The 24,400-nt window shown below is 39.9% G+C and overlaps 1 protein-coding gene across 3 annotated transcripts; it reads right to left on the bottom strand.

Annotated features, from left to right (window-relative positions):
* Positions 1-392: 392 nt before the first annotated feature.
* Positions 393-23,834, bottom strand: LOC116428201 (epidermal growth factor receptor kinase substrate 8). Of its 3 annotated transcripts, none has more exons than XM_031979557.2 (10): positions 23,527-23,678; positions 9,893-9,966; positions 9,139-9,374; positions 8,029-8,368; positions 6,617-7,833; positions 6,059-6,176; positions 3,712-3,999; positions 3,475-3,643; positions 3,262-3,397; positions 397-3,191 (listed from the first exon to the last, which is right to left on the bottom strand). In XM_031979557.2, the coding sequence occupies exons 2-10, from the start codon at positions 9,936-9,938 to the stop codon at positions 3,123-3,125; spliced, it is 2,619 nt and encodes an 872-aa protein (XP_031835417.1). In that variant the 5' UTR covers positions 9,939-9,966; positions 23,527-23,678; the 3' UTR covers positions 397-3,122. The 3 variants fall into 3 exon arrangements, with proteins under 3 accessions (XP_031835428.1, XP_031835417.1, XP_031835407.1); XM_031979547.2 differs by lacking the exon at positions 23,527-23,678 and adding an exon at positions 23,686-23,834 and having other exon boundaries at positions 400-3,191; XM_031979568.2 differs by lacking the exons at positions 9,893-9,966; positions 23,527-23,678 and having other exon boundaries at positions 393-3,191; positions 8,029-8,268; positions 9,139-9,290.
* Positions 23,835-24,400: the final 566 nt, after the last annotated feature.

The following is a 24,400-nucleotide window of genomic DNA, read 5'->3' as shown; positions in this document are numbered from 1 at the left end:
TGGGCTTAATATATTTTATAAACTATTGATACGTTAGCGTAGAACTTACGCGCCGTAATGTTTATTATAGGCATGTGTTTACCATTGAAAATCTGTTTACTATTGTTCTGTTTTTTCCAATGTTATGACACACACGTACACACGATTATAATAATGTTACGTTTCACCAGTGACCAGTAAATTTGCTGTGTTTCAGTTAATTGTATATGTTGATTGTACCAAGTGTAAATATTAAAAAGTAACTCTGAGTTCGCAACCAATTCGAAGTGCTTGAACGATTTTGATGGAAGTCATCGGAAAGCATCACAAGAATCGAATCCTTTATTCGAAGCGGAACAGCTCAAGTCTCGTTCAATAACGAGAGATAGGAATTATAAGATTAAGAAACTTTTTTGGATCTTTTTCAGCGTGTTTGTAATCCGCGGTATAGGCTGCGAGATTTTATAGTAGCCGTATGGAATTTTCGATTCTTCGATCAGGCGATTAACTTTCAGCGAATTCTACTGGACGAGATAATATGATAACAGGAACACTAGCGCGTGCGATACATTTTAGAATACTAATTAAATTACGCACAAATCTTTATATAGAGCAATACAGGCGAGTAAGGAGTGGAATACACTGAATTACTTCGCTGCGCTGAAAGTGGAAAATTAATGCGACGCATTTGCAAGAACGCGCACAATTATCACTGCATTGCCACTTGACTTAATTGCATTATGATTCTTTCATGGGATGATAAGTTAGAAAGGAACTGTGGAAACGAGGAAGCTGGCGTCTTTCACAGAAACAATAGCTTTCTGCAAATTCATGTAAAAATTCTACAAATTAGAAGAGACGTAAAACAATGACATGAAATATCTTCTTCGTCTACCATTCCACAGAAATCGTTGAACAGGTGCTGGATCCAAAAAAAATTGAATATTAATGTCATTTAAAATATTAATTATATAAATAGAAATAAACTTGCATAAGAAGTCTAAGTTGAACGTATGCAGTTTAAACAATCATTTCTAACTTATCAGACTGTGAGTCTTCATTTAAAAAATTCTATATTCTAACATTTCCATTATTTACGTAATTTGTTTCTTTGTATTGATGTTTTCCTCAAAGGAATTTCATGCTTTTTATTCAAACCTTATTGTATTGAACTATAGGGACGCGTACTGTTAAGTCACCCGTTCGTTAGTTGAAGTAACCAATAACGGTTATTAACATGGTAATAACGCTAAGGATAAACGATATTAATGATAATAATCATCGCATAATAAATATCCGTCACGTACTCATTATCGTGTAAGAGCGAACCGGAAATTCTCCGACTAACGTGCAAGGCTTCTCTGAGCTACTCGTAAACGACCAAAATTTGTTGGTTACCATTGTAACAATTGTAACAGAGATTTTTACCATCGTGTGAACCTCGTGATACACTTTTGAGACGAGATTTTTTTTATCGCATTTAGAGAATGGAGTACGAAGGGGTTTTTTGAATAGACTTTTCTATCGAAATTACGCGAACGTTTCTAAGAGTTTCTACACGTGAGATACATTAATAGGGATTACTGTGAAAGTGAACTGTTAATAATGACTATCATTAATCCAAGATAATATTGTTTCACCAATCCGAACTTTATTGTAATACTATGTAAGTAGATATCTAGGCCGCAATTATTTCATTGAATCGTTTTCACCGTTTCTCGAGGTTTATCCTTGTCTTCTGATAATTATTCGATTGATGCATACAACAAATTTAAATATCGGTTGTCACTTTGATTATTAATTTCTACGTTTTGGAATTTTTCATTGCTACAGTGGTACGCGTTTCTACTTATATAATAACATTCTCAAAGTAATTATGAACTTTGTAACTTCATTTAAAAAACCATTTCATATGCATCAATCCAATACGTAAGAAATGCATGATTATTAAAGTGCGAATTTTATGCATCTTGCTATACGTAACTGTCTAAAAGAAAAGTGCTTCAAATGTTAATGAAGTTTACAATGAACTCTATTTTTAAAAAGATCAGTAATAGAAAAAGTTAATTTTCATTTGATTCTTAATTCCATAAATTAGTCTGTAATTCTATCGTTTTGTGTGAAACATCCGCAGTTTAATAATTACATAAGACTGTTTGATGTCTAATTGTAAGTAATCGAGGAACGGTTTAATTTCATTTATTAGAACGCCGTTGCCTTCATTTATGCAGTTCTAAGACAGTTAACAATACGTTGATTCCTTAATCGCTATCGTTTTTCTTTGTTAAAGTAATAGTAACAATTGACGTTTCCAACGAGGAGGATACTCACAGATATCCGTTCGTCAATTGAAAATCCATATTTTACGTAAAATTGTTTCTACGGGAATTCAGGATTCAGAACACGCGAGGGCTTGGCAAACAGATTTACCTTTATAAAAATATAATTATCAATGTGTTCACATTGTGTGACCTCAAGTCGAGTATTCGAATGAAATGTATAGTTTATCGATATAATAAGTGATACAGCTAGAGTAACTATTTATGTCTGTTACAATGTATGTGATCGCTTGAAATAAAAACTTGACATCAATATTAAACACCCATGGGTCTATTCGTCTTTTAAACGGTACTATTATTTTATTTTTTTCTCACTTTTATTTTATATATGAGTTTCGTTTTTACGTAATTCGTAATACAATGCAATTTCCTGTCTAGCTTATGTTCTTGTAAATTAATTTGGAAACAATACAAATTTACATAAACATCCACAGTCTAATTATCACTTTATAATAATACATTTCTAGAAGAATAATAGAATCTCATTTAATATTATCAGTATACACACAACATTTAAAGAATTCTTATCAAACGAATCACAAGTTGTACATATGTTGGTGACAAGAATTATTCAGGCAGTGGGAACAAACATTCCAGTACAAATACACACTTGTGTGCGTAATATTGCTGATGTTTCGAAAATATAAAATCACAGAATTTTGTGGAAGAGATCGATAACATTAACATCACTTAACAGTAAATGTAATATTACATTTTACATATTATATATATCATGAAGATACGTATTCGTCGAAGCCTCTTGTTTTAATTTTTTCTAGAGTATTTTTTAATAAAAAAAATCTACTACTCTTCCGCCCTATGGCGAGCTTTTTCTAATATTTCCTTTAATTCTGACGTTCTAGGGCTCTTTTTCTATAAAAAAAAGGAGAAACATTAAGTTCTTGAATTTTTATTGATATGTTTTATTGTTTTAATACATTACCTCAGATTCAGTTTTCACTAGAGTAATCTGACTATAGAGTCTACTGCCTTCCGATGAACCGCAATATTGTTCCATTTGTCGTCTGGTTAAATCAAAGAGGTCTGAACCAGTCGTGTCTTTTAATTGTTTACAGGTCCTGTAAATAAATAATCACAGCTGGATGTCTTCTTAAAATATTTCTATTATTCTCCATACTTTACACTGTGACCATACTTTTCTGAAAATCCTTTGGCGTTCAGCCAGCTGAGCACTTCACTGGGACTGGAATACTGGTCCAAGACAGCTTCTTGGCGAATAACGTCATTCTCAGTTTGCCTCTTCTCACGGAATATGCTTAAAACAAACTTCAGCTCCTCTTGCATCTGTTCTTGGTTGCTCAACCCTTAAGGAGAACAATAAATAAGGCAACTAGTAATCTATTATTAGAAAGAGTACAAATACAAATTTTACCGCCGATTGATTTTCTACTCTTGGAAGTTCCAGTTCTACTAGAGCTGGTCGAAGAAATGGATGTTTGAGATTGTAGGGGTGGTAGAGGAGGAGGTGGTGGTGGGTGTAACTTTACAGGACCAATATCTTCGGTCCAATTAGACGGTGGAGGATGGATTTCAACTATTTCCGTTGTCTCATTCGATTTTGGTTTCTGAGGTTTGCTGACAATTGGCAAATCACTGGTGTCGGTGCCGTTTGTGACCAATACCTTTTCGTCCAAGGCGGGCGACGTTTCAGTAGACTCATCTGTAATAATTAATATTTAAAAAAAGTTATATAAATTCTCTAATAAATACTTATATAACAGATATTATTGAAGGTTTTTTAACTTACCCCAGAAATGTGCAGAATGGACACAGAAGACGCACTCCCAATGGACGATCACACTAACAATGAAAAGCACATTTTAAGCAAACGCAACGACACGATGGTAAAATAATCGACGAAAAGATTACCAATATTAAACGTATACTCACGTACACGGAAGCTTAACATTTAGAAGACTAAACATCTTCTAAACTTTCTTTAGGCTTTCTATGCTGTACAGGTAGGACGAAAACATAGGCAGAGACAATTACAATCATTAACCGAGTATATTTATTAATAATTGATGTACATAAATTACAGTGCAACGAAATACTGGACGGATCGTAACCCAATCCCTTGGACACAAAACAGATACGGGGTTAAGGGTCTCATTCGCTCGAGAAGAGAGTGCAGAGGACTGCATGATCGTGCACACTATAGAAGTATTCTCGAAAAGTTTCCCTGCTTTCTACAGGCTAATTCTAGTCCTCTTAAAAAAGTTTTCCTACTTCAAACTAAATAAAGAAGAACTAGATAAAGTTAATCGACTTAAAGCAGCAAGACACAAACAAAAATATTTTTTTAGAAACCTTAACTTTAAAAACTTGAGAGCCATAAGCACATATCGTTTGTCATAAAAATGATTAAAAAACAATGAGAGCAGCTCTTCTAATCGGTTAAAGTAGGAAAACTCAGTTAAGGGGGAAATATCGAATTTGAGTATCGCAGCCCGGAAGCAACATTAAAAAAGCGATATATTCTTGGCCGTACTGTACTTTTAGTTTGTTCTTAACGGAAATGTGGTGAGAATGCTTTGCACGTTAACACGAGCTCCATCCGAGTCCATTTACCTTGACTTTTACACTCTCGTAGAAAACTATACATATCGTCCTCTTCTGTTAAGTCATAATCATTATATATGTATATTCTAAGATTTGGTTAGTCGATAAATATAAAAAAAGAATGTGGTATCGTTCTCCCTAGGGTCACTAACAAAAGGTACGGTGTTAAGATGAACCCGAACACGCGTGACAACGAAATAATGTCAAACGGTTCTGAGTTTAATGTCAGTTTATAATATTATTAAGCAGACATAAGAGAGAAATATCGACAGATTGTCGTTTCGTTAGAAGAATTCCAATGTATTCCATATGTTCAGATCTTTTAGATCTCACCGTGACCACAATTCGATTTACTATTTTGTTTTTCATTCAGATGCCAAGCCAAGATAAAGTAATTCTTCTTACAGAAGTATTTGGAAAATGGCGGCAGAACGATCAAATATATGATTCTTTCGATTACCATGGTCCCTATTATTCGACGATACTGACAAATTCGATCTAATTATTCGCATATACCTCTTTATATGTTTATACTTATATATACACACACAAGTAAAAAGTACGGTATTGACATAAAAAAAAGGGGGTCGGACATCATAGAATGATCCAGTGGACAGAATGTGCGACGTGTACACAACGCTGGAATGATTCATGCTGTTCGTATCTCGCAGTTGTATAGCCAAAACGGCAAGGATCATTCGAGCGCGATAAAAAGAAGACACAACATGGATACTAATTATAAATAATGTCGAGATTACATCACGACGCTAATGCATTGAATCGTCGACGATTAACGCTCGTTGTGATATACGTTTATTCTGCGGTGATTGTTACAGTTGTCTGTTCTTTCGGAAAACAACTCGAAAATAAGTCTTAATGTGCTGTTAACGGCGCTACCGAAGCTAAATGTGAATTATTTTCCAAAAGGAACATAGCTGACCAGTTTTCAGTTCTCAGTGCAATTACCTAAGACTCCAAGATCTCGTATTTCGATTCAATTAATGGTTCTCTGTTCCTATATGTATAATATAATATAATCGACCACGAATTGATAGTGGTTCCCCTAATTAACAATAAATCCTTCGAAAAATCAGGCGACAAAGAAAGCTACGCGCGCAGCTCGAGTCACTAGCCAGCTTAAAAATATCGGAATTCACCTTTTTTCCCGAGTCTCTCTTTCCTCACCCAATCAGCCGGCGCTGGCGGTGGAATTGCATGTGTTCGATGAGTTGCTTCTGGTCCAGGACTAGTACTGGTCCTCTCAATTTCCGAATCCTGAAAATCAATTTAATGTCTAATCAATGCAAAGCTACAAATGCTTAAGGCGAATTTAGCTTTTCACGAAGCAATTTCGAGTAACGGTATCAACATACAACTGGTTACAACTAAGCTTTGTAGCTATAATCATACTTTATGAAAAGCCGTAATATTAATTCAGTGGCCGCCAAATTAAATATATAAAATTAATATGCGCAGATCGCGATACAGGCTGAACTACCGGCTGACTGGACGCAAGAATTGGAATACAATTGGGTATAAAAGTAATTATTAGTCGCATAATGCAAGGATAACTATTAAACCTCGAGAAACAATGACCGGTGAAAATGCTGTTCCATAATGATCGTAACCAGTGGCATAGATTTCACAAAGAGCAATTACCGGTTCAAACGGGTCTTTGAATCCTACGTTATTACATTTCCCCCGGTAACTCTCACCTCGTAATTATAGCCGTGCCCCTGCCTGGGGTATCGACTGGTGTACAGAGGATTGTTGAAAACGTCGTTGTCGGGCGCATGGGAGGGGTTGTGGGGCGTGACGATGGTGTGGGGCACGTGCGCAACCTGGCCCCTGGAATTCCTCGCTTTCCACCACTTCCGGCTGTCATCGAGGATCTCCAAATACTCGCCCCTGACCACCGTCAATTCTTTGTCGTTGTTCGCCGTTCGCGGATAGGTGACCTGCACAATTTTCGCGTGTCTAGCCATTAGGTCATCTAACCAGGCCTCCTGCGCTCTGTCCATTCCGGCGCCCCTTGGGGTTCTCTCGATCGAGTCGACAGATATATCGCTGTGCGCCCTCGTCTGATCGACTACTCTTTCTTCTCTGGCATACAATTCGGAACCAGGTCCATAATTCCTTTCGAAATACTCGTTACCTCCGCGCTCTTCTCTGCTTTCGTACTCTAAGTAATCGCTGCTGTAGTGGGACTCGTCCACTTCCCGATGATTATAATAAGGATCGTTCTGTTGCTCGGGCAGCTCGTCCCTTTTCTGTTTGTCCGCGTTCAGCAACGACGCTAGATGATCGTGATCCCTGTCCTCGGGAATCGGGTACTCCGGGGACCAACCATCCATGAAAATAGGGTGATAAGGAGACACATGACCTTTCCATTGGTCCCGCGGTATCGTCCAGGTCTCGCCAAGAGAGTGCCAGAGCTCAGTCTCCTTGCTAGTCACACAGTTAATCAATAGGTTTACTGCTTCTCTGGTCAGCAACGGCGACACCACTTTGCTGGGCAGATTCGGATCGTAATTGGTATCGCGGGAGGCATCTACAATCAATGCCAATGGAGTAAACAGGAAGTGGACCAACTCGGGCGCGTTCGGGTCGTGAATGTGCGCTTTGAGTTTCGCTAGCAGATTGAACGAGAGTTTGAACTTCTGGAATATATCGATGAACTCCATCTCCGGCGGCGGCTTCGCCCTCATCGTCAGCATACCGTCGCCCAGATTCCTCTTCTTCGACTTCCGGTTGCGCCTGCGGCGCTCGAGCTCTTTAGAGGCAGCCGCGGCGTGCTGAAGCCGTGCAATAAATTTCTCTATGTCGTCGAAACAATGGTTCAGGATCGTCACGTCGCGCTCGTATTTCTCCGAGGACGTCGAGGAGACCTCGTCGTTGTTCTCCTCGCGGGAAATGTCATTTTGACCATCCGCTGCGAACAAAACCATATGCTTACTTCAATTGACCATTCGAGTTTTCAAATATTCTATTAAAGAAAAGAAGAAAACAGAAGAAAGAAAAGTTTGGTGTAGACCTTAAATACGACTTTAGGATTAAAACCAGTTGACACTAGACACAAAAAGTGGAAGGAAATTATAAGAAAAACGGAACGAAGAGAAAAGAGTACCATTATTGGCGTTAAAGGCGGACACTTGTTCACGGACGTTCACCCCATTCAAGGGTGGTTCCGGTGGCGGCAATGTGGGAGGCGGTGGTATACGACCCCTAGGTCCCCTCGGTGATCCGCCGGGGACCAATTTACCCATTTGAAGCATCTTCAAGTCCTCGACGAGATCCTGGGCGGATACGCTCTGACACTGGAATATATGCATCTCTGCCCGCTGACCGGAACCGCTGTCATCCGCCACTGTGAAGACGAGAATGTTGTTATACATCTCCATAGGGTCCCTCGACGTGAATGCGGTCGGTTCCTGTATCAACGAGGCTGGGAATCGCTCCATGACGGCCTGCATACGAATTTATCAACGATGCATTAAGTGAAACTCAAACCTCAAAACCGCCGGCTAAAGTAATTTCATGAATGTTCCGGTTTGTTACGTTTTTACGAGTGCCCGATGCAATTAATATATCAACGCGGGCCTATCGTTCCGCGTATTCGTGTTAGCAGCGTCTAGCCAGATTTTCTCTCATTTCACTAAAGTGAACGTACACTTGCCCGACAAGATACAACGAACTCGCATTAACCTCCTTGTGGACCGGCATCTATCGAAGCGGTGACATCTACGCTTTTGTTCACGAGTAAACAACAAACGCGCATGTGAATACATAAATTTAGTTATCAATGTTTTGACAATGAAATTGAATAACATTTTTTTATATAATTTCACTACTTAAAATTTGAATTTTACTGAGCTCCACGTGCTAGAACATGCTTAAATTTACATAAGACTTTCACTAACAGTGAAGTAGACGTAAGAAGAGGATTCTACGTTATTAAAAATCTTACACACAATATAGTCTAATTTCTGAAGAGTATCAAAGATGTAAGTGTTGAGAGATCTTATATTTATGAGTGAAATAGTAAATAAGGCTCGCTTCTTAAGCAGCATGCTATTTTGGGTACCCTAATTTTAAATCTTTCTTTCCCAAATTTCTGCGAAGATCGTCTACAAGTACGAAGCTTTCTAAGATCATCGTTCGAAAGACTTTGAGGGTTCGCTGTATCTTGTCCATTCACCAACAGGAAATGATATTCGCGTCAAGGATAGATCTTTACCCCTGTCTCGTTGTCCATGATCAGGACCCAGTTCCGTTCCAGACGGAGCTGCATCTTTTGGCTCCAGATGCCGTTACTCTTCTCCAGCTGCAGAAGTCGCCGCATACCGTCCGCTGGATAAACAATACCGGTTTCTTTCGTGACCGTGAATGTGGCCAAATGCTCCATCATGTACGTCGGCTCGGAGCTACTGACTCGGCCGCCCGATGTGCTTGACGGTCCGCTCGATCCTCCATCTAATGGATTAGAGGTCTCATTAATATTATACTTGTCTTTGTTACAGACGTCAGCAACATGCTCCTTTTGTATCAATCAACACGATTGCTGACACGTGATTGGCGTAGCAAGAGTGAACAGTTTCCGTACTAATTGACGGCAAAAATATCGATTTCGGAAAATCAGTCGAATCGCATCACTCATAGAAATTACAATATTGTTATTAATTTATATTTCACATGCTGTTCATTGTAAACTAAAATAGAATGAGTAATTATAAACAAATACAATATAACATTCCTGGGAGAAACAAATAACGGATCATTTATACAGATTATGATATAGATTCACTGAAAGTGATAGGTGATATCAGTCTTTAGCTGATAGTCACCATTGTAATATCAACTACGCCGATCGTTTTCCTCATAAGAGCTTCGTGCTTTATGACAATATTGTCACAAATAAGGTCGAATAAGGAAAATACGATGTAATATCGCCATTAAATTTATATCTGACACCATTGAGCCATTTTGATTACCTTTATTGTACGTGGAAGGACTGTGCCCGCTGTTGTAGTACGGCATTCTGGTCAATTGTGCGTGTATCTCTTATCTGAAACAATCAATGTGAAATGAGACTTGAGAAGGCTGGTCGTTCAATCGTTGTTTGCTTTCCATGAAATAACATAAGTGTACCGATAAAACGGTTTAGCGAGTTCGATACTGACCAGATTAAACACGTGAAACACAACGTCGGTGTGCTATAGATATTTGTCCGCTTATTCTTCCCGAAATGAAACGTCACGGTCAACTCCGTACGCCGATTAATCGATGGACAACGATGGCAAGCCGATACTCGCACGTCCCGGTATCGTATCCGGCTACCGGGTCATGGGGACCATACTTGGCGGCACGAAAGCCAGCTTGTAACCAAAGTGAAATTCCAATGAGCCTAATTCGCTCGCTGGACATGTCGAGAATTCCTTTCGCGCGACTTCCACTCATCGAACTTCGAGGAACAACGTTGATATTTCATAGATAATGCGCTGATAAATGTTGCTACTTAACGAACGACCGCTGCAAGACATATCGATTCTGACCCGGCACACAGCATTACCGTAAAATGGCTGCCCACAGAATTTTCGGGCGTGCGTGTCTTTACTTGCGACTTGACGAAACTATAGGATTTCTAGAGACATATTCAGTTAGGAATTTAAAACTACTAACTAATCACGGGAAAAGGAAAATTTTGTTGGATAAAAAAACATTGAACTTGCATCCAGTTTCACAAAAATTTACATTTTATTCGATTTTATTCTGTAACATGGGTTAGAGTACATGAAAATCAGTAGTTTGGCAAACGTTAGTTGTCATGAAAGTTGTGAAAATCGTCTCATGTAATAGCAAGCTTCTCGTTCAAAGGAAGAATTACATGATAGTAGGAAAAAAACGCAACGAGCGCAAACTGGAAAGAAATCCACGACGACAAGGCGAACGATATATGGCATTTGCGGACGAAATGTCCCGCTAAGCCCGCATCGTCGAGCTTTTATTTAACACCTGGCGAAACGGGCCGTGCGCTCGCGCGTACGGCCGCGGCCGGCGCCCGATAGGTTTCTCTTGGAGCATATTCAGAATTTCACATTCCTCGCGGCATAACTATGCAAAAAGAGGAAGGAAAGAAAGGTAAAAAAATGCGACTCGTCTCTATCACGGTTTCTCTCTTCGTCGCCCGGGGCAAGATTGGGACGCGCAAGAGTACGAGGTCCCGTACAGCACGGTTTAACCGACGCCGCTTTAATGAATGAAGGATTCTTCGGTGTACTCGACCGAATGGCCCCAAGCATTTAGAGCATCGTTCCCGGTTAATTCAACGGAGTTAAGTGAATGGTACACACCTGCGAAAGATCGTGGTACTCGTACTCTGGGTAATAGTACGTTGGCCCGGGGGAAAAGTGGAACGCACAGAAATTGTATTTAGAATCGTAATTCGGTGTCAATTGGGTTTGTCTTTATGAACGTCCAACAAAAACATTCGACGTACTGCTCGATTGTAATTTTGAGATTTTCAAACAATTCGTGTTAATTACAGTACAATTTTATAAATGTTTAGCGACGGGAAAGGAACTGTTTCATCATAGACTTGAGGCTTAGAAGATTTTCACCTGGCACAGTGGAATCGGTACAAGAAGCCAGTGTTAATCGAGACATCTGAGTTTGAATCCTAATTCGCGTTAATTTGAGTACACTAGCGTAGTGCCAAGAACACGCAGGACAATTAACATTCAAATTTGAAACGCAAAAAACGGCGCCTATCGGCAGCTAAGCTGTCCGGGGGAATGCTTTCACTGTGCCAGGGATTAGATACCGTGGGAATCCGCGTAACGGAGGAACATTGTTGCACGTTCTATCAGGTGTCGTTTCGTACGACGGATTCGATTGTACAGAAAGCAATGAGCAGCTGACTTCAATTACACGTATTTTGTAACAAAGGAAGGACCTCGATTGGTCGACGTCAATTGTAACGCTTCTTTTTCAGGATGCTAACATGAACTGTTAGATACGTTCCTGCGTAAACACTACTTTGTGAGTAATATGGAACTTCCAGTGATCATATTTTCAAAATTACCAAGTAGTTGCATCTAAAATATTGCATGTATCATTTGTAAGCTTTATGCTATCATTCAGCAAAAATGTATTATGATTAAAGTCAGTCGGTTTATATTTTCGAAGTTATCAAGCGATTACGCCTAATCCCAGCTGTAACCTCTGTTCTACCATCAAGCAAAAATATATTTTAATCAAAGTCGACTGATTGAAATTCTTCCTTTGTAAGTTCGATGAATAATACTTCTACAAGTCAGGAAGAAGTAAACGTTAACGTGAGTATTAATATTTATTAAAAATACGAAACAATTAAATAAGTAATTTACACTGATTTTGTAAAAATTATATAACACGCGTCACAGGTTCTTGCAATACGCCATCATGCGTCGAAAATCCCCTTTATCCCTTTCAGGATCTCGCGAATGCTGATTAAACCTATGCACCGTCTCGAATGCTTGTCATTCTCGCTAATAATCACTCAGACAGACCTCTAAAAAGTTCATTCGCTCTTTCGTAATGTACACATTTGTATTATTTCCACGTAATTTAATTACACCAGCAGTGCAAAGAATACGTTCATCATTGGTCGGTGATCGATCATTTCAACGGATAACGAGAGAATTCATCTTCACGGTTCGAACAACAAGCATCATTCGAGCATTATGTGTTTCCATCTTTTCCCTGATTATCCATTTATATCTTAATTTAATTGCGTGCTAATTTGAGTAATCCTTGAAACCGGTAGCTTCGTTAATCCGCACAGGCAAAAATTGAAAATGAGAAAAACTCAGCGAACGCGAAAGCGTAAAGTATAACTCGCAACACCTGTCTCGACGCATTTAAAAGGAACACGATTGTCCAAAGTTCAGCGCGGCAAAAAGTCTCATAGCCTAACGAGTTTTTAATTTCGCTACGCCTCCGATGAAACTCTTACTAAACAACCTTCCTAATTAATTCTAATTCCTACGCACGTAAGTTATAAAAATCCGTATTTACATAAACATCCGCGAACTGTCGCCAACCACTTTCTTATCGTTACTGCCCGAGGAACGGGTTAATTTATCACAACCTGTCAAAGAAATTCAAAACATTTCATTGAATCTTCCTTCCAGAGGACGTGTTTACTAATAACATACTACAATACTTTTAACACTGTGTCCATTAGAAAGCTCATTAATTCACGTCATAAGTAATTTATGCCATAACTTCACACGATCGTCGGGATTCAGTAAAAATAAAATGCCTCTCTGAACGCTTCCTCGCGTCCGTAATTTCATGAAATTCCGCCCACCAATCTCTTCCCGCGCGAGTCGTTAAGCGGAAGAGAATTTTTCTCTCTCCCGAGACGCGAAACAAGCTTTAACGAGGAAACGTGAAATAGGCGGCGTGATGTGTACGACGTGCGCGCCGCGACGGCTCCGAGAACCGTTTTATTTCAAATGCGTATGATTTTACGGTGACGGCGGATTTGGGTCGCGGAACTATATCGCGCGATCCGTTAATGGTATTGCGCAACGCGGCGAGAGATACGTGGCTCGATAAAAATGGTTGTATCATCGATGGTGGGAATACAGTCGCCAGTTTCCACGGGCTGGAGATATACGCCGCCCAAGTCCCGTCGCTTTGTTACCTTTTTTTCCTCTTTATCCACCGGCTTCAATTGATACGTCCGCGTGTTACATTCTTCCCGTTCGAACTCTCGAAGCGATCGCGCGCAACCGCGTTCCCATTTATCGGAACGATTGTACGGCCACGAGATTAAATAGCACTCGTGACTTCGTCTTAATGTGGCACTTTTAGGAAACCGTGTGAATCACTTGGCGGAAATTTGAATAATCGATATACGCTGATATAAAGCTACTAATAACAAAATGTTGAAAATATATTCATTCTCTGGTGAATAGTTAAAAAATGTTATCTTTTGTTGCTCGTCTTCAGAAGGCTTATAGGTGGACTGGATATTCGTGCAAATTACACGTTCTTACTCATTGAATTTAACCAGAAAATTGAATTCCCGTAGATGCTTATTATATTAGTTAAAATGAAATTAGCACCGCGCTGAACTTTTCTCAAACTTTCACAATGCCTTTCTGGGTTGCGTTTGCTATGAAAGCATAAGCAACAATCATCTGCTTATTGAGAATAGATTTCGAAGCAATGAACGCTTGTCTTCAGACTTCAATGAACAAAACTTCAATGAACACGATATAAATTCAAGTTCAAATGAATATACCCTAACTGTCGTAACGTGCGAATAAATCAAAATTCATTTTCGTCCTTCAAGTTTATCCTCACTCGTTTACGCTGAGAGTAACGCAACATCTTCATTCGACATTAAATCAATTCGACAAACACCAAAATCCGTGGTTAATTAACAACCACGAATATTAAACGCCAGCTCAGACCCAACTCAAACTACGCAAAATCTGAAGTTTAACAAACGTCTGAAGTTAACTGCAACGTGCCGATGCGATGCGCGTGAGCACCGTCCCGGTAGTGAACCGCAAAGGTTCAAAGTTCCCCCGTTATTAGCGCCGTTTCGCGATCGCGCGCGCCGATCTATCGTTTGTGCTCGATAAAAGTATTTAGAGTTTACTTAGGCGTGTTCCTGATCAGTAATAATTGCGCACAACCGTTTCCAGCGTCGAGTCGGTATTGAAGGTGTGCAAGGTGATCCGATATCGACGATTCGATTTGATTACTGCTCCGGAGAACCTGGCGGGTAGTCGATCGCGATGGAGCAATTCATTCTGTGCTCGAGTCGTAACTGCGGATTTAAAATGTCGTAACTGCGACCTAATGGTAGTCAACCGGCGAAAAGGAGAAGGGAAAAAGGAAGGAAGGCGAGGTGTGGACTTCGTTTACATTGCCCCGCGATCGAATCGGCCCAATGCGTCCGGAGGCCGCGAGCCGTGAATTCCTGGGCGACGCTATGAATTCCAGATTTCTATCGGTTTTCATTCAAGCCGAGCCTACTTTTCCTCGACAGATGCTCGCTCCTCTCTAGCCACGAGAATCTTAACACGTTCCCGAAGATCCCTATCGAAATGTTTCTTGCGTCGGATTCGACGCGTCACTGCCATTTTGCCTGAAACCGTCATAGACCAAACGAAATTTGAACAATTTCTTCTTAATTAGACGTTTGAACGGATATCGAAACAGGTGATAAATAATACGAATAATAAACGAGAAATCGAAGCATCGCCTGACAGGTATTATTATTTGCTTTTCATTAAATCGACGGATCAGCCTTTCAGTTTCTTTCAAGGTTTCAGCCGTGCTCCGTAATGCAGATTACGCTTTCTACGAAGTCGACTTTCATTTGGAAAATCACCGTTACAAAACACGTTAACAATTTTGCACGAATAGTCAACGGAATTTACATGCGCACACCAACCTCAAGTCATGGATTCAATGATCCCACGTTCAAGATTATTTACGTTAATCAAACTTCTCAAAGGACAAAAACATTTTCCTGCTATTACTCTCCGCGACAAGAAAATATCTGAATTACAAACGATTAAACTAGAATAAGATTGAAATAGAGCCTTTTATTGGAGGTTTGCCCGTTTCCTACATAAAACCGAGAAAAACGTTGGAAGATTATCTCGAGTGTTCGACGATTACAGTGGCTGCGTTCAGGGAACACGGTTTTATTCGAAATCGATGGCAAAATAGAAAGTGAAGTGGCATCGACGACTGCCGCCCGCCGACTCGTTAACGATCGGTCCGTCGCGATCCAAGATGGTGGACCCGTGATGATCCGCGGACGACGGAAATGAAAATTCTTATCGTAGGGGAGGCGTAGTCGCCGTCGACGGCGGCGGCTAAATTATGCAAATTTCTGGGAGTGTCGATCGATAGCGCACAAAAAGGCGAGTCCGTTCGATCGGAAGGACCCGCAGGAATTCGATTACGTGTCGCCGCAGTCACCAGCCATCCCAACAGAAGAAAACAAGACGGAAGAGGGGATCCAACGCGTCCTTATATTTATGACTATACATACGACAAGCGCGAGCATAATTGCTTATGGATGCGGACACACCCTCCGAGAAAAATTCATCTTGGGAATGCGCTGAAGTAACCGCGTCCTTGACCGTACTTGACGGAAACGGCGTACGATCATCGGTTTGCCTTCTTCGACGCAGTGGCCGACACGAGCTCCCCGGTGAATTTCCTTTTGAATTCTGCAACGAGACCTCGACTTTCTTGCCTGGCGAAAGAAGCTCGAACGGAAGGCCGGCGATGTGTATTCAGGAAAATTCTTTGCTTCTAGAGAAACGGGTTTGAAACGCGAACTTTAAAAAGGCTGAAAGTAGTTGCCGGATAAAAGGGAGATTTGAATAAGCGAGGTGTGTTCGAATAGAGTGAAGAATGAATAAATGATTGGAGCATTTTGGTTTGAACTTTCGCACGAGATGCGAGTTTTTTTACGGGAAAAAATATTTCTTGGTTTCTGGAGGAATGAATTTGAAAGTTGCAAGCTAGATTTTGAGAAGAAATTGGAAGAAAAGAGGGACGCGTGTAACTGGAAATGGTCAGATTCCATCTTAGATCTCTATTTACGTTCTTGGAAATTCCTAGGTTTTCATAGGATACCGAGGTAAATAGGCTCAACGAACGTAACAGAATTTACTAATTCCAACTGGCTGTTTAATGATGAATATTGATTGATTCGAAGAATTCATCCTACGCGTACCTATGGCCTGCGAAGATCCTCATACATTGTCTGAAACAATTATGGGATCATTGTTATGAAAGAACAAAGCATGAAGTCTAATAAGAGCGATCTTCGGAATATAGTTCAATGCACCGTCTTAATTACAGTTTCTAATCAAACAATTACATTTTGCGTGGTAATAAAGTCGAGTTAATAAATAAGGCTGATTTGAAATAAAAATTCAATTTAGCTTCGGTTTCATGCTATTAAAGTCCTCCAATAACGACACGTGAGGAAGATCTCTGTCTCCGTCTCTCGTACGTCACGCAGTTCGTGTTCGTGCTGACCTGCCTCAAGTATGCCACTATTGGAACAGTCGTATTCACAGAGACGTTTAACTCTTGCGGCGCAAAGTATCCCTGATATATCACTTTACCAACTTCTTTCAAACATTTGAAAAACACCAAAATTGTAATTACACATTTTCTAATTAACCTGATGAATAAACATAACGTATCGGTTAAAAATACGACTGAAATAAAGGGAAACATCAAATCTCGACACAGCAACTAGGTCCTAACCTAATCATAACACAAGAACGAAACCGAAACAATTCAGTCATTTTGGACTGTTCGGACTGTTCCCTTATCAAATCTTCGCTACGAATCAAATGTTCCCCACACTCTGTTGCCAAAGTAGGTATCCACGCTTCCGAAGTTACCATTTCCATCGCGGACGCCTTGCAATTCGAGATGTAGTCTGCAAACATCTCAAGTCCTCGGAGCGTTCGCTCCATTTCGCGTTACAGATTTTAATCTACAGGTATGGACGCGATTACGAGTATGATTGCGTACCGTAGACCGCAAGGAACAGGCCGTGGAACCAGATGAAGAAAGAGAGAGAGAGAAAGAGAGAGAAGCAGTGCGTTCCCGAGTAGCGGGCCGCAATTACACCCACGTGACGTACGCGAATTACCAGGGAATATTACGGCCCCGGATTGGAACACGGGCTCCGTTGCAGCGTGGAAACAGATTCGCGCGTAGCTGCGTTTACCTGTGAAAGACTGTGACAAACTCTTTTATGACCCCCGATCTGAAAAGACCCGGTTCATTGCTAAGCGAAGATGTTTTTTTTAAATATTAACCATGTTCCTGGTAATATTCTACTAAATGACTTATGAAATGAATATAAAATACGATTTTCGTACATTACGCACAATTTTATTATTTCCTTTTTATTATAAATAAATCATCCTTAACTGTTAACCCTTCGCACTCGAAAGTTTTTCACGAGAAATATTCAACATTCTCCGATAATATATAGACATTTCTTGAAACTGACTATATAATATATGTAAAACTTTATAACTTTGCTGTAGCAAATCAAGTGGTGACCGAGAGTCATCTCTCGAATGTAAAAGTTTAAATTATGAACAATAATTGAATTTTCATGATGAAAATGACAGCACATACTAAAACAATGAGAACCCCATTTGTTTCGTGTCTCCGTTATAAAGATAAGGAAAGTTATTGAATTTTGTCCAAAAAACGGTCGTTTTGCCGTACGGTACGCCGCGGCGTCCGATATAGGAAAGGGATGGAAAGGCTGCCGGCTCTCCGGCCTGGCATTCTCGCTGGTTTTCTCGGGCCCCGGCGCATAGTTCAACTCGCGGCAATCGCATCTCACCGCATACCTCCGAGGCGAAATTCTCCGAGGTGTGTAACGCGGTCTCGCGATCGGTTGTGCCAGCTCGCTCGCGTGCGCGCGCGCACGCGCGATAAACCGATTCCATAAAGGTGATCCAGGCGAAATTAATTGCTCGACGCGAATTTACGACAACCGAGCAGCAATAAACGTAACGTCCCGCTGGAACATACATAAACACAACAGTCAAGGGATCGCTACGTCGGAAAACTCGTATGTTCGAGGTCAATTTGCGCGTGGTTTCCCCACTTCGATTCTATTTTTTTCGGGTGATCTCTAACACTGTTTTCCTTCGTTATTTATACTGCCTCGTTTGTGCGCGGTGATAGTACAGTGATGAATAAAGTTGTTATCTTGGTAACTTTCTTCTCGAATAAACTGGAAATGCGGATTAACCGTTTGTGTCGTGAATCATTTTATCCTTCCCTTTTTCTGTTATCTTACTGCCTTCTTTAAATGCTTCAAGATTATTCGAATTATATTCGTATTAAGTGTAGTATAAATTTATTTGCTTCGAAACTAAAACTAAATGAAAGAGAATTGCGTGCTCATTTGAAAAGGTGAATAATCGATTGTTGAAAAAATTAGTATTATTTTGGATTTAAAGATAACGGGTATACGCAATTGGTTGGTAAAATATAGCTATTTGAAAGGCTCGGTCACCGGGAAACTGGCCGCCACGCGAGCGATTCACGCGTGATCCTGCGCGCCTTTTCCTGTCGCAATTTTTCATGGAGACTCGAACCAGCGCGAAAAAGGGGAGGAATTTATGCCATCGTTAACGTAACGTTCCCGCGAGTAAGGTGGTTACAAGCAACCTCGTAAAACCCGCATCTTCCCGATTTATCATAGCACGAACAACAAAATTATACCTGCTCGCATTCCCTTCCTCCGCTAGTGCGTGGAGCATCCCGAGCAACCGGGAAGGTTGTTCACCCTCTAAGATCTAACTGGAACCTTGCACGGGGTGAACAAGGTCCGGGCACAGGGAAAGACGATTTCACGCGTAAAAATATGTCGTACATTTATAATCTAAAATCGATCTTTGAACCGAGCGGGAATTTATTTTCTTCTAGTAGGTACATATATCATTTTCTTCCGGGTATGGAACAATCGCTTGTTCGAAACTTATTAAGGTTACTATTTCATTGTATATCATGGTATTACATATTTCGTATAATTACACTATAAACTCGTTGAATCGATAGTTAAGTGATCTGAAATACACTCAATCCGTTTAACCTGTGTCGGATTAGATTTCTCTTTAACTATATTCCGAAACTGATGTAATTGAGACGTACTGAACTGTAATCAAGCTCAGTATAAAACGTTGAATTACTAATAATTCGCTAATTTCGAACGTTTCAATTCTGTAAGCTGATATTTTCTTGATATAACGTCTGGCAAGGGTCTATATCGTTACAAAAGTACTATGATAATTCATTTTTTTTCTTGTTCTCTTATCGAGCATGAATTACTGCTCGATAGGACTCTGTCACATGTCGCAGCAACTGTTGTAAATAATACGCTGATAACGTGCTCTAAATGTGAATTTTAATTCCCGGGTTTCTCAGCAGTCTCGCATAAGAAATGAAAATGTCTGTAATGAGAGACGTATCGTTCTTTGCGTAGTTTAATTAATCATCACGTATAATAAGGAAAAACCTTGCATTCGCACTCCGTGTTAAGTAATCGGCAAAAATGCCCAATAAATCCATGAATTACGTTTAAAAAGTATTCATAGAGATTTTGAAATAGTCATACAACCGTAAATCATAGTCGGATGAATAAAAAAAAAGCTATTTGCTCGATGTTTAAAGAGTCAAATGACTATGAAATCTTTACGCCTCTTCTCACAGTAAAACTATTACTGCGATTACCAGACTTTCGAAACCATACAACTCACTAACAAAATGTAAATTGCTGCATATTTACCGTGGGTGTGTATTGTATATGGGACGCAAGAAACTAGTCATTTTATGGAAAATTTTATACAATTCCTTATTTATTCCCATTACCCCACTTCCCTTATTAAAGAAAAACTGATTCATAAAAATTTCAACTTTCTAGGTCCCCCAAATTATTCTTTTTTCCTCCTTAGAATTAAAGTACAATATTCATTACATTTCAGTAATTTCTATCATAAACTAATCGTCGCTACTCAATTCCCAAATTACTTCATTCCATCGACTACAAGTTTCTGTTCATCCTATCATTTTTTATTCAGTCTTCGACAAAAGCTAAATACTTCGCCCTCAAAGGCTGTGAAGCACAAAAGCTTCAGGTAGAGGGCTATTGTAAGCAACCCCCGCGCGAAAGACTAGCCGAGGATTGACCTGGCGCGGCGGTGCCGTTTCAAGCCTACCTCACTGAAGAGTCCATGACTAGCAGGTGAATTGAACAAGTTCGGAACACGTTTTTCCAGGAAACGCGGCTCTGCCACGGAGGAGGGGCGGCAGGTAAACGCCTGTTGAAAGTAAACATATCGCGGACGTGCGCTCGCGCGCGATAGCCATTGAAAAAGTGGAAAGAAAGTTGCCAATGCGCCTCGCATACCTACTGATCCGCCGGTCGCGAACAAGTTTCACGGTGAATGGACCGAGCGCGTTTGAACTTTTCATTCGTTTCCATCCATGCTTCACCTCGCCTCGCCACGCCTCGCCGCGAATTAATCCCGATTAATCGGAACCACAGGTTCAACACCGAAATCTATTCCCAAGTGTCTTAGATCACGAAAGTATGGACTATGATCGGCTACGATCGCTGCAGTTGAAGCCTTATCCGCACCGAGATCTCAAGATAATTCCATCGTCCTTATGGTACACGGTTTTTCTCTAAACAGCAATCGCTTGTTATCAATATTACGACGAGAGCACATCAATATCTTGTGATCGCAGGAACCTTGATATGCGTCGAATTGAATTCGTTTTTTCTCCCGCGTCCTCTGGGACGTATAGAGGATTCAACTTTGAATTTATTTTTGACAGAAATTATTCTTGACTGTATTAAAGGAATGGGGGTGAAAAAATTCAAAATATTCGGCAAATTACACCTTTCCGAAGTGATTAGAAATTATTGTGATATGGACGTGCCGCGAAGGTACCGAGTTACGCGAATGATAAATATCATTGTTTGTTCCGACTCAAACATTCCGCCGCGTTTCGTTATAGTCGCGTGAATTGATAGTGAGTCGAACCCAACGGGTTACACACGTTTCTCTCCCCCCCCCCCCTCTCCTTTTCTTTCTCAGAACATCGAAGGCCGTTCGATGCAATATCGATGTACATGGAGTTCTGTAAATGCTTGCGATTTATGTCACGGCGATCGGTAATAGGGAACACGTAGGCATTTCGTAGGCGTGAATTACAGGTGGTTGTCGCATAGACACGATGCCAACGACATCTTCCCTCCCTCGGCGTGTCGTTAAATGATTAAAATAATCCTGACATACGATTAAAATCCTGCGTTCGTTATATTATTGGGTGTTGTAATGCCATTATTTCTATATGAAATGTCTATATAAAATAAAAACTAATGAAGAAGAAATAATTAATTGAATTAATATGAATCCAATGTAACGTGATGCATCTAATTAAATTAAATTAAATTATGAAATTATATTTTTTCTATGTGGGACAAATGTATATTGGTACATGCTTCAAGTAATTATTATCAATTATTTTGAGATAATTATTGAGCATATATTTCACCCCTTATGTCATTGTAATCTCCATTTTAGATAGGTACTTCATTTTAAATCTTGTTATCAAGGTATAAACGGATACAATGATTCAATTCAATTAATCGAATTTAATTAAATTCAATCAGATTTATTGGATACACCTCTTTTTATTTCAGGATTCTGTTACTGTACAGCTACAATAATTTTGTCTCTTACTGTGTGTATACAATTTCTATGTAAGCATGTAAACACTTACGTATTTACCTACATATTGTTTACTCCGTCGTTTTTTGTATTAGTTGTAGTCAATGAAAATAAAGTTTGCATGTAAAGTCAAATGACACGCGGAATTCTTGTAAAGAGGGCTAGAATTATCAGAAATAAAATCGAAATATTTATGTTGTTGGTAGGTGAAGGTGGGAAACCGTAAAAACTTGCGAAACAATCCTGCGTAATTGCATCTGAACATCGACTATCTCCACGATAAGGATTTCTACGCGATATAAGCAATTTGACGTGAGGACTGTCCGAGGCAATCGTATTTAAAGCTTCGAATCGGGTTATCGATACACGATAAACAATACGTTTGCACGGATTGAGGGAACGTACTGTCGTAAATGTTATGGGCGGGGAACCTCCTTATAAAACGACCGAGAAATATTCACTGTTCTTTCTCAATCCCATAATCATAGGCCAGTATTATACTTTGCGTGTATAATCTACCTCCAACAGTTAGACTCCAACAATACTTCCGGATAGGTTAATTCTTGAAATCTGCCAAAACGACGAGAAAAAATCATACAGAGAGAAAGAAATCGAAATCACTTAAATAAATGATTCATAATGTTTCATCCGAAAGTGACAAGAATAATTCGAAAAAAGACAAAAAAAGAAATGCGATTTACACTGAAATAATGCGACCCGCGATGATTTTATTAGATAGCTCTACGGATGTTCGAGCAATTTCCGTCGGGAAACGATCGTACGCTACGTTTTTATCCTGACTTGGAGAACTCGATTTGCATAAAAATACCTTAAAGCACAATAGGCAACAACAACTAAGAACCGAGACCAAACGTCTAACCTGCACGACAGTTGTTTACCGTATACGATTGTAACGCAATGGTTGTGCGTCGCGATGACCTACCACCGGAAATCTAATTGCATCTGATTCTTTTCCACCTTCGTCACCAGACATACCGACCGTGCATCCTCCTAGCGTGACTGTGTTCGTTCCTCGAGTGTTGCACGCACACACGTAAATTTCAAAGGAATTCAGAGGGACGGCACGTTGGCCGATATCGAAAGGATTTTTGTTATTTGAGCCCGTTTACCGTGACCAGCCACGAAAGTTTACAACACGGAGAGAGAATACTCGTGTGGCTCGCGTGTCCGATTATCATCGGCGACGTACGGAGAAGCAACAGGTGTGATCACAACGACGGTTCGTCGCGAGGAGAAATCCTATGTCCGTGTATTCGGTGCAATGATTCCGGTCAAGAAATCATTTCCATAAATACCTTGACAGCAGCGTTTCACCGAGTCCGCTGGATCACTGGTATCATGGCTTGGTACACGTACGGGGAATAAGCGGACGTCGGATACCACAAGCTTGCACGACGTACACGCGAAAAAGAACTTCTCTCGCACAACGATTGTTATTAGTTTCTTTTACTTACCTATTTACAAATTTTTGTTCACAATCCGCACAAAACAGAGAGAAAGAAAGAGAAAAAGAGAGGGAGGGGAAGCTTCTCGCAGAGAGCTATGTACCGATCATGCTCGACTGGAAATACCTGAACGACTAGCTGATCGCTCTTTGGCTTGTCCGCTTCTTACCTGTTTTTCCCAAGTGCATTCTTGGTACGGTCCTTCTGATTGGTCGGAACGTACCTGTGGAATATGGCGTTAAGTTCTAACGGAATCGGATACTTTCGACACGGTGTAACAGGGACGTATTCACGCCTTGGGAAAATGCCGTGATCGTGGAGTAATTGGCGAAGAATAATGAATAATTAAAGTTTCTCGACATTACAATCTTCTATATCGTGCGAATTGAAAAGGAAGGCAGAAGAAAGAAATTCTGGCGTTGCCAAAATAATACTAGAAACATTGAAGCCACTATGTTATTATAAAACTTAGAATTGAATTACGAATTAATCGAGATTTTAATTACAACAGTATTATACAATTTGTTGAAAAGTCTCTAAGATCTTACATTGTTGTTTAAAATTTTCATGTGAAATATAGGAAGTAGTCGTATATTCGGTTACATATGAATGATGATACCTGAACTTATTTAGTATATTTTTTTTTAAAAAAGCACTGCAAACATTTTATCTTGAATTATAATATGTGGAAAAAATTATTGTATATTATATCAATTTTTACCAT

The sequence above is a fragment of the Nomia melanderi genome, chromosome 6 (assembly GCF_051020985.1).
Source record: "Nomia melanderi isolate GNS246 chromosome 6, iyNomMela1, whole genome shotgun sequence".
NCBI classification, from domain to species: Eukaryota; Metazoa; Arthropoda; class Insecta; order Hymenoptera; family Halictidae; genus Nomia; species Nomia melanderi.
The sequence above is the reverse complement of the archived record's forward strand: the minus strand, read 5'-3'. Positions and strand labels throughout refer to the sequence as shown.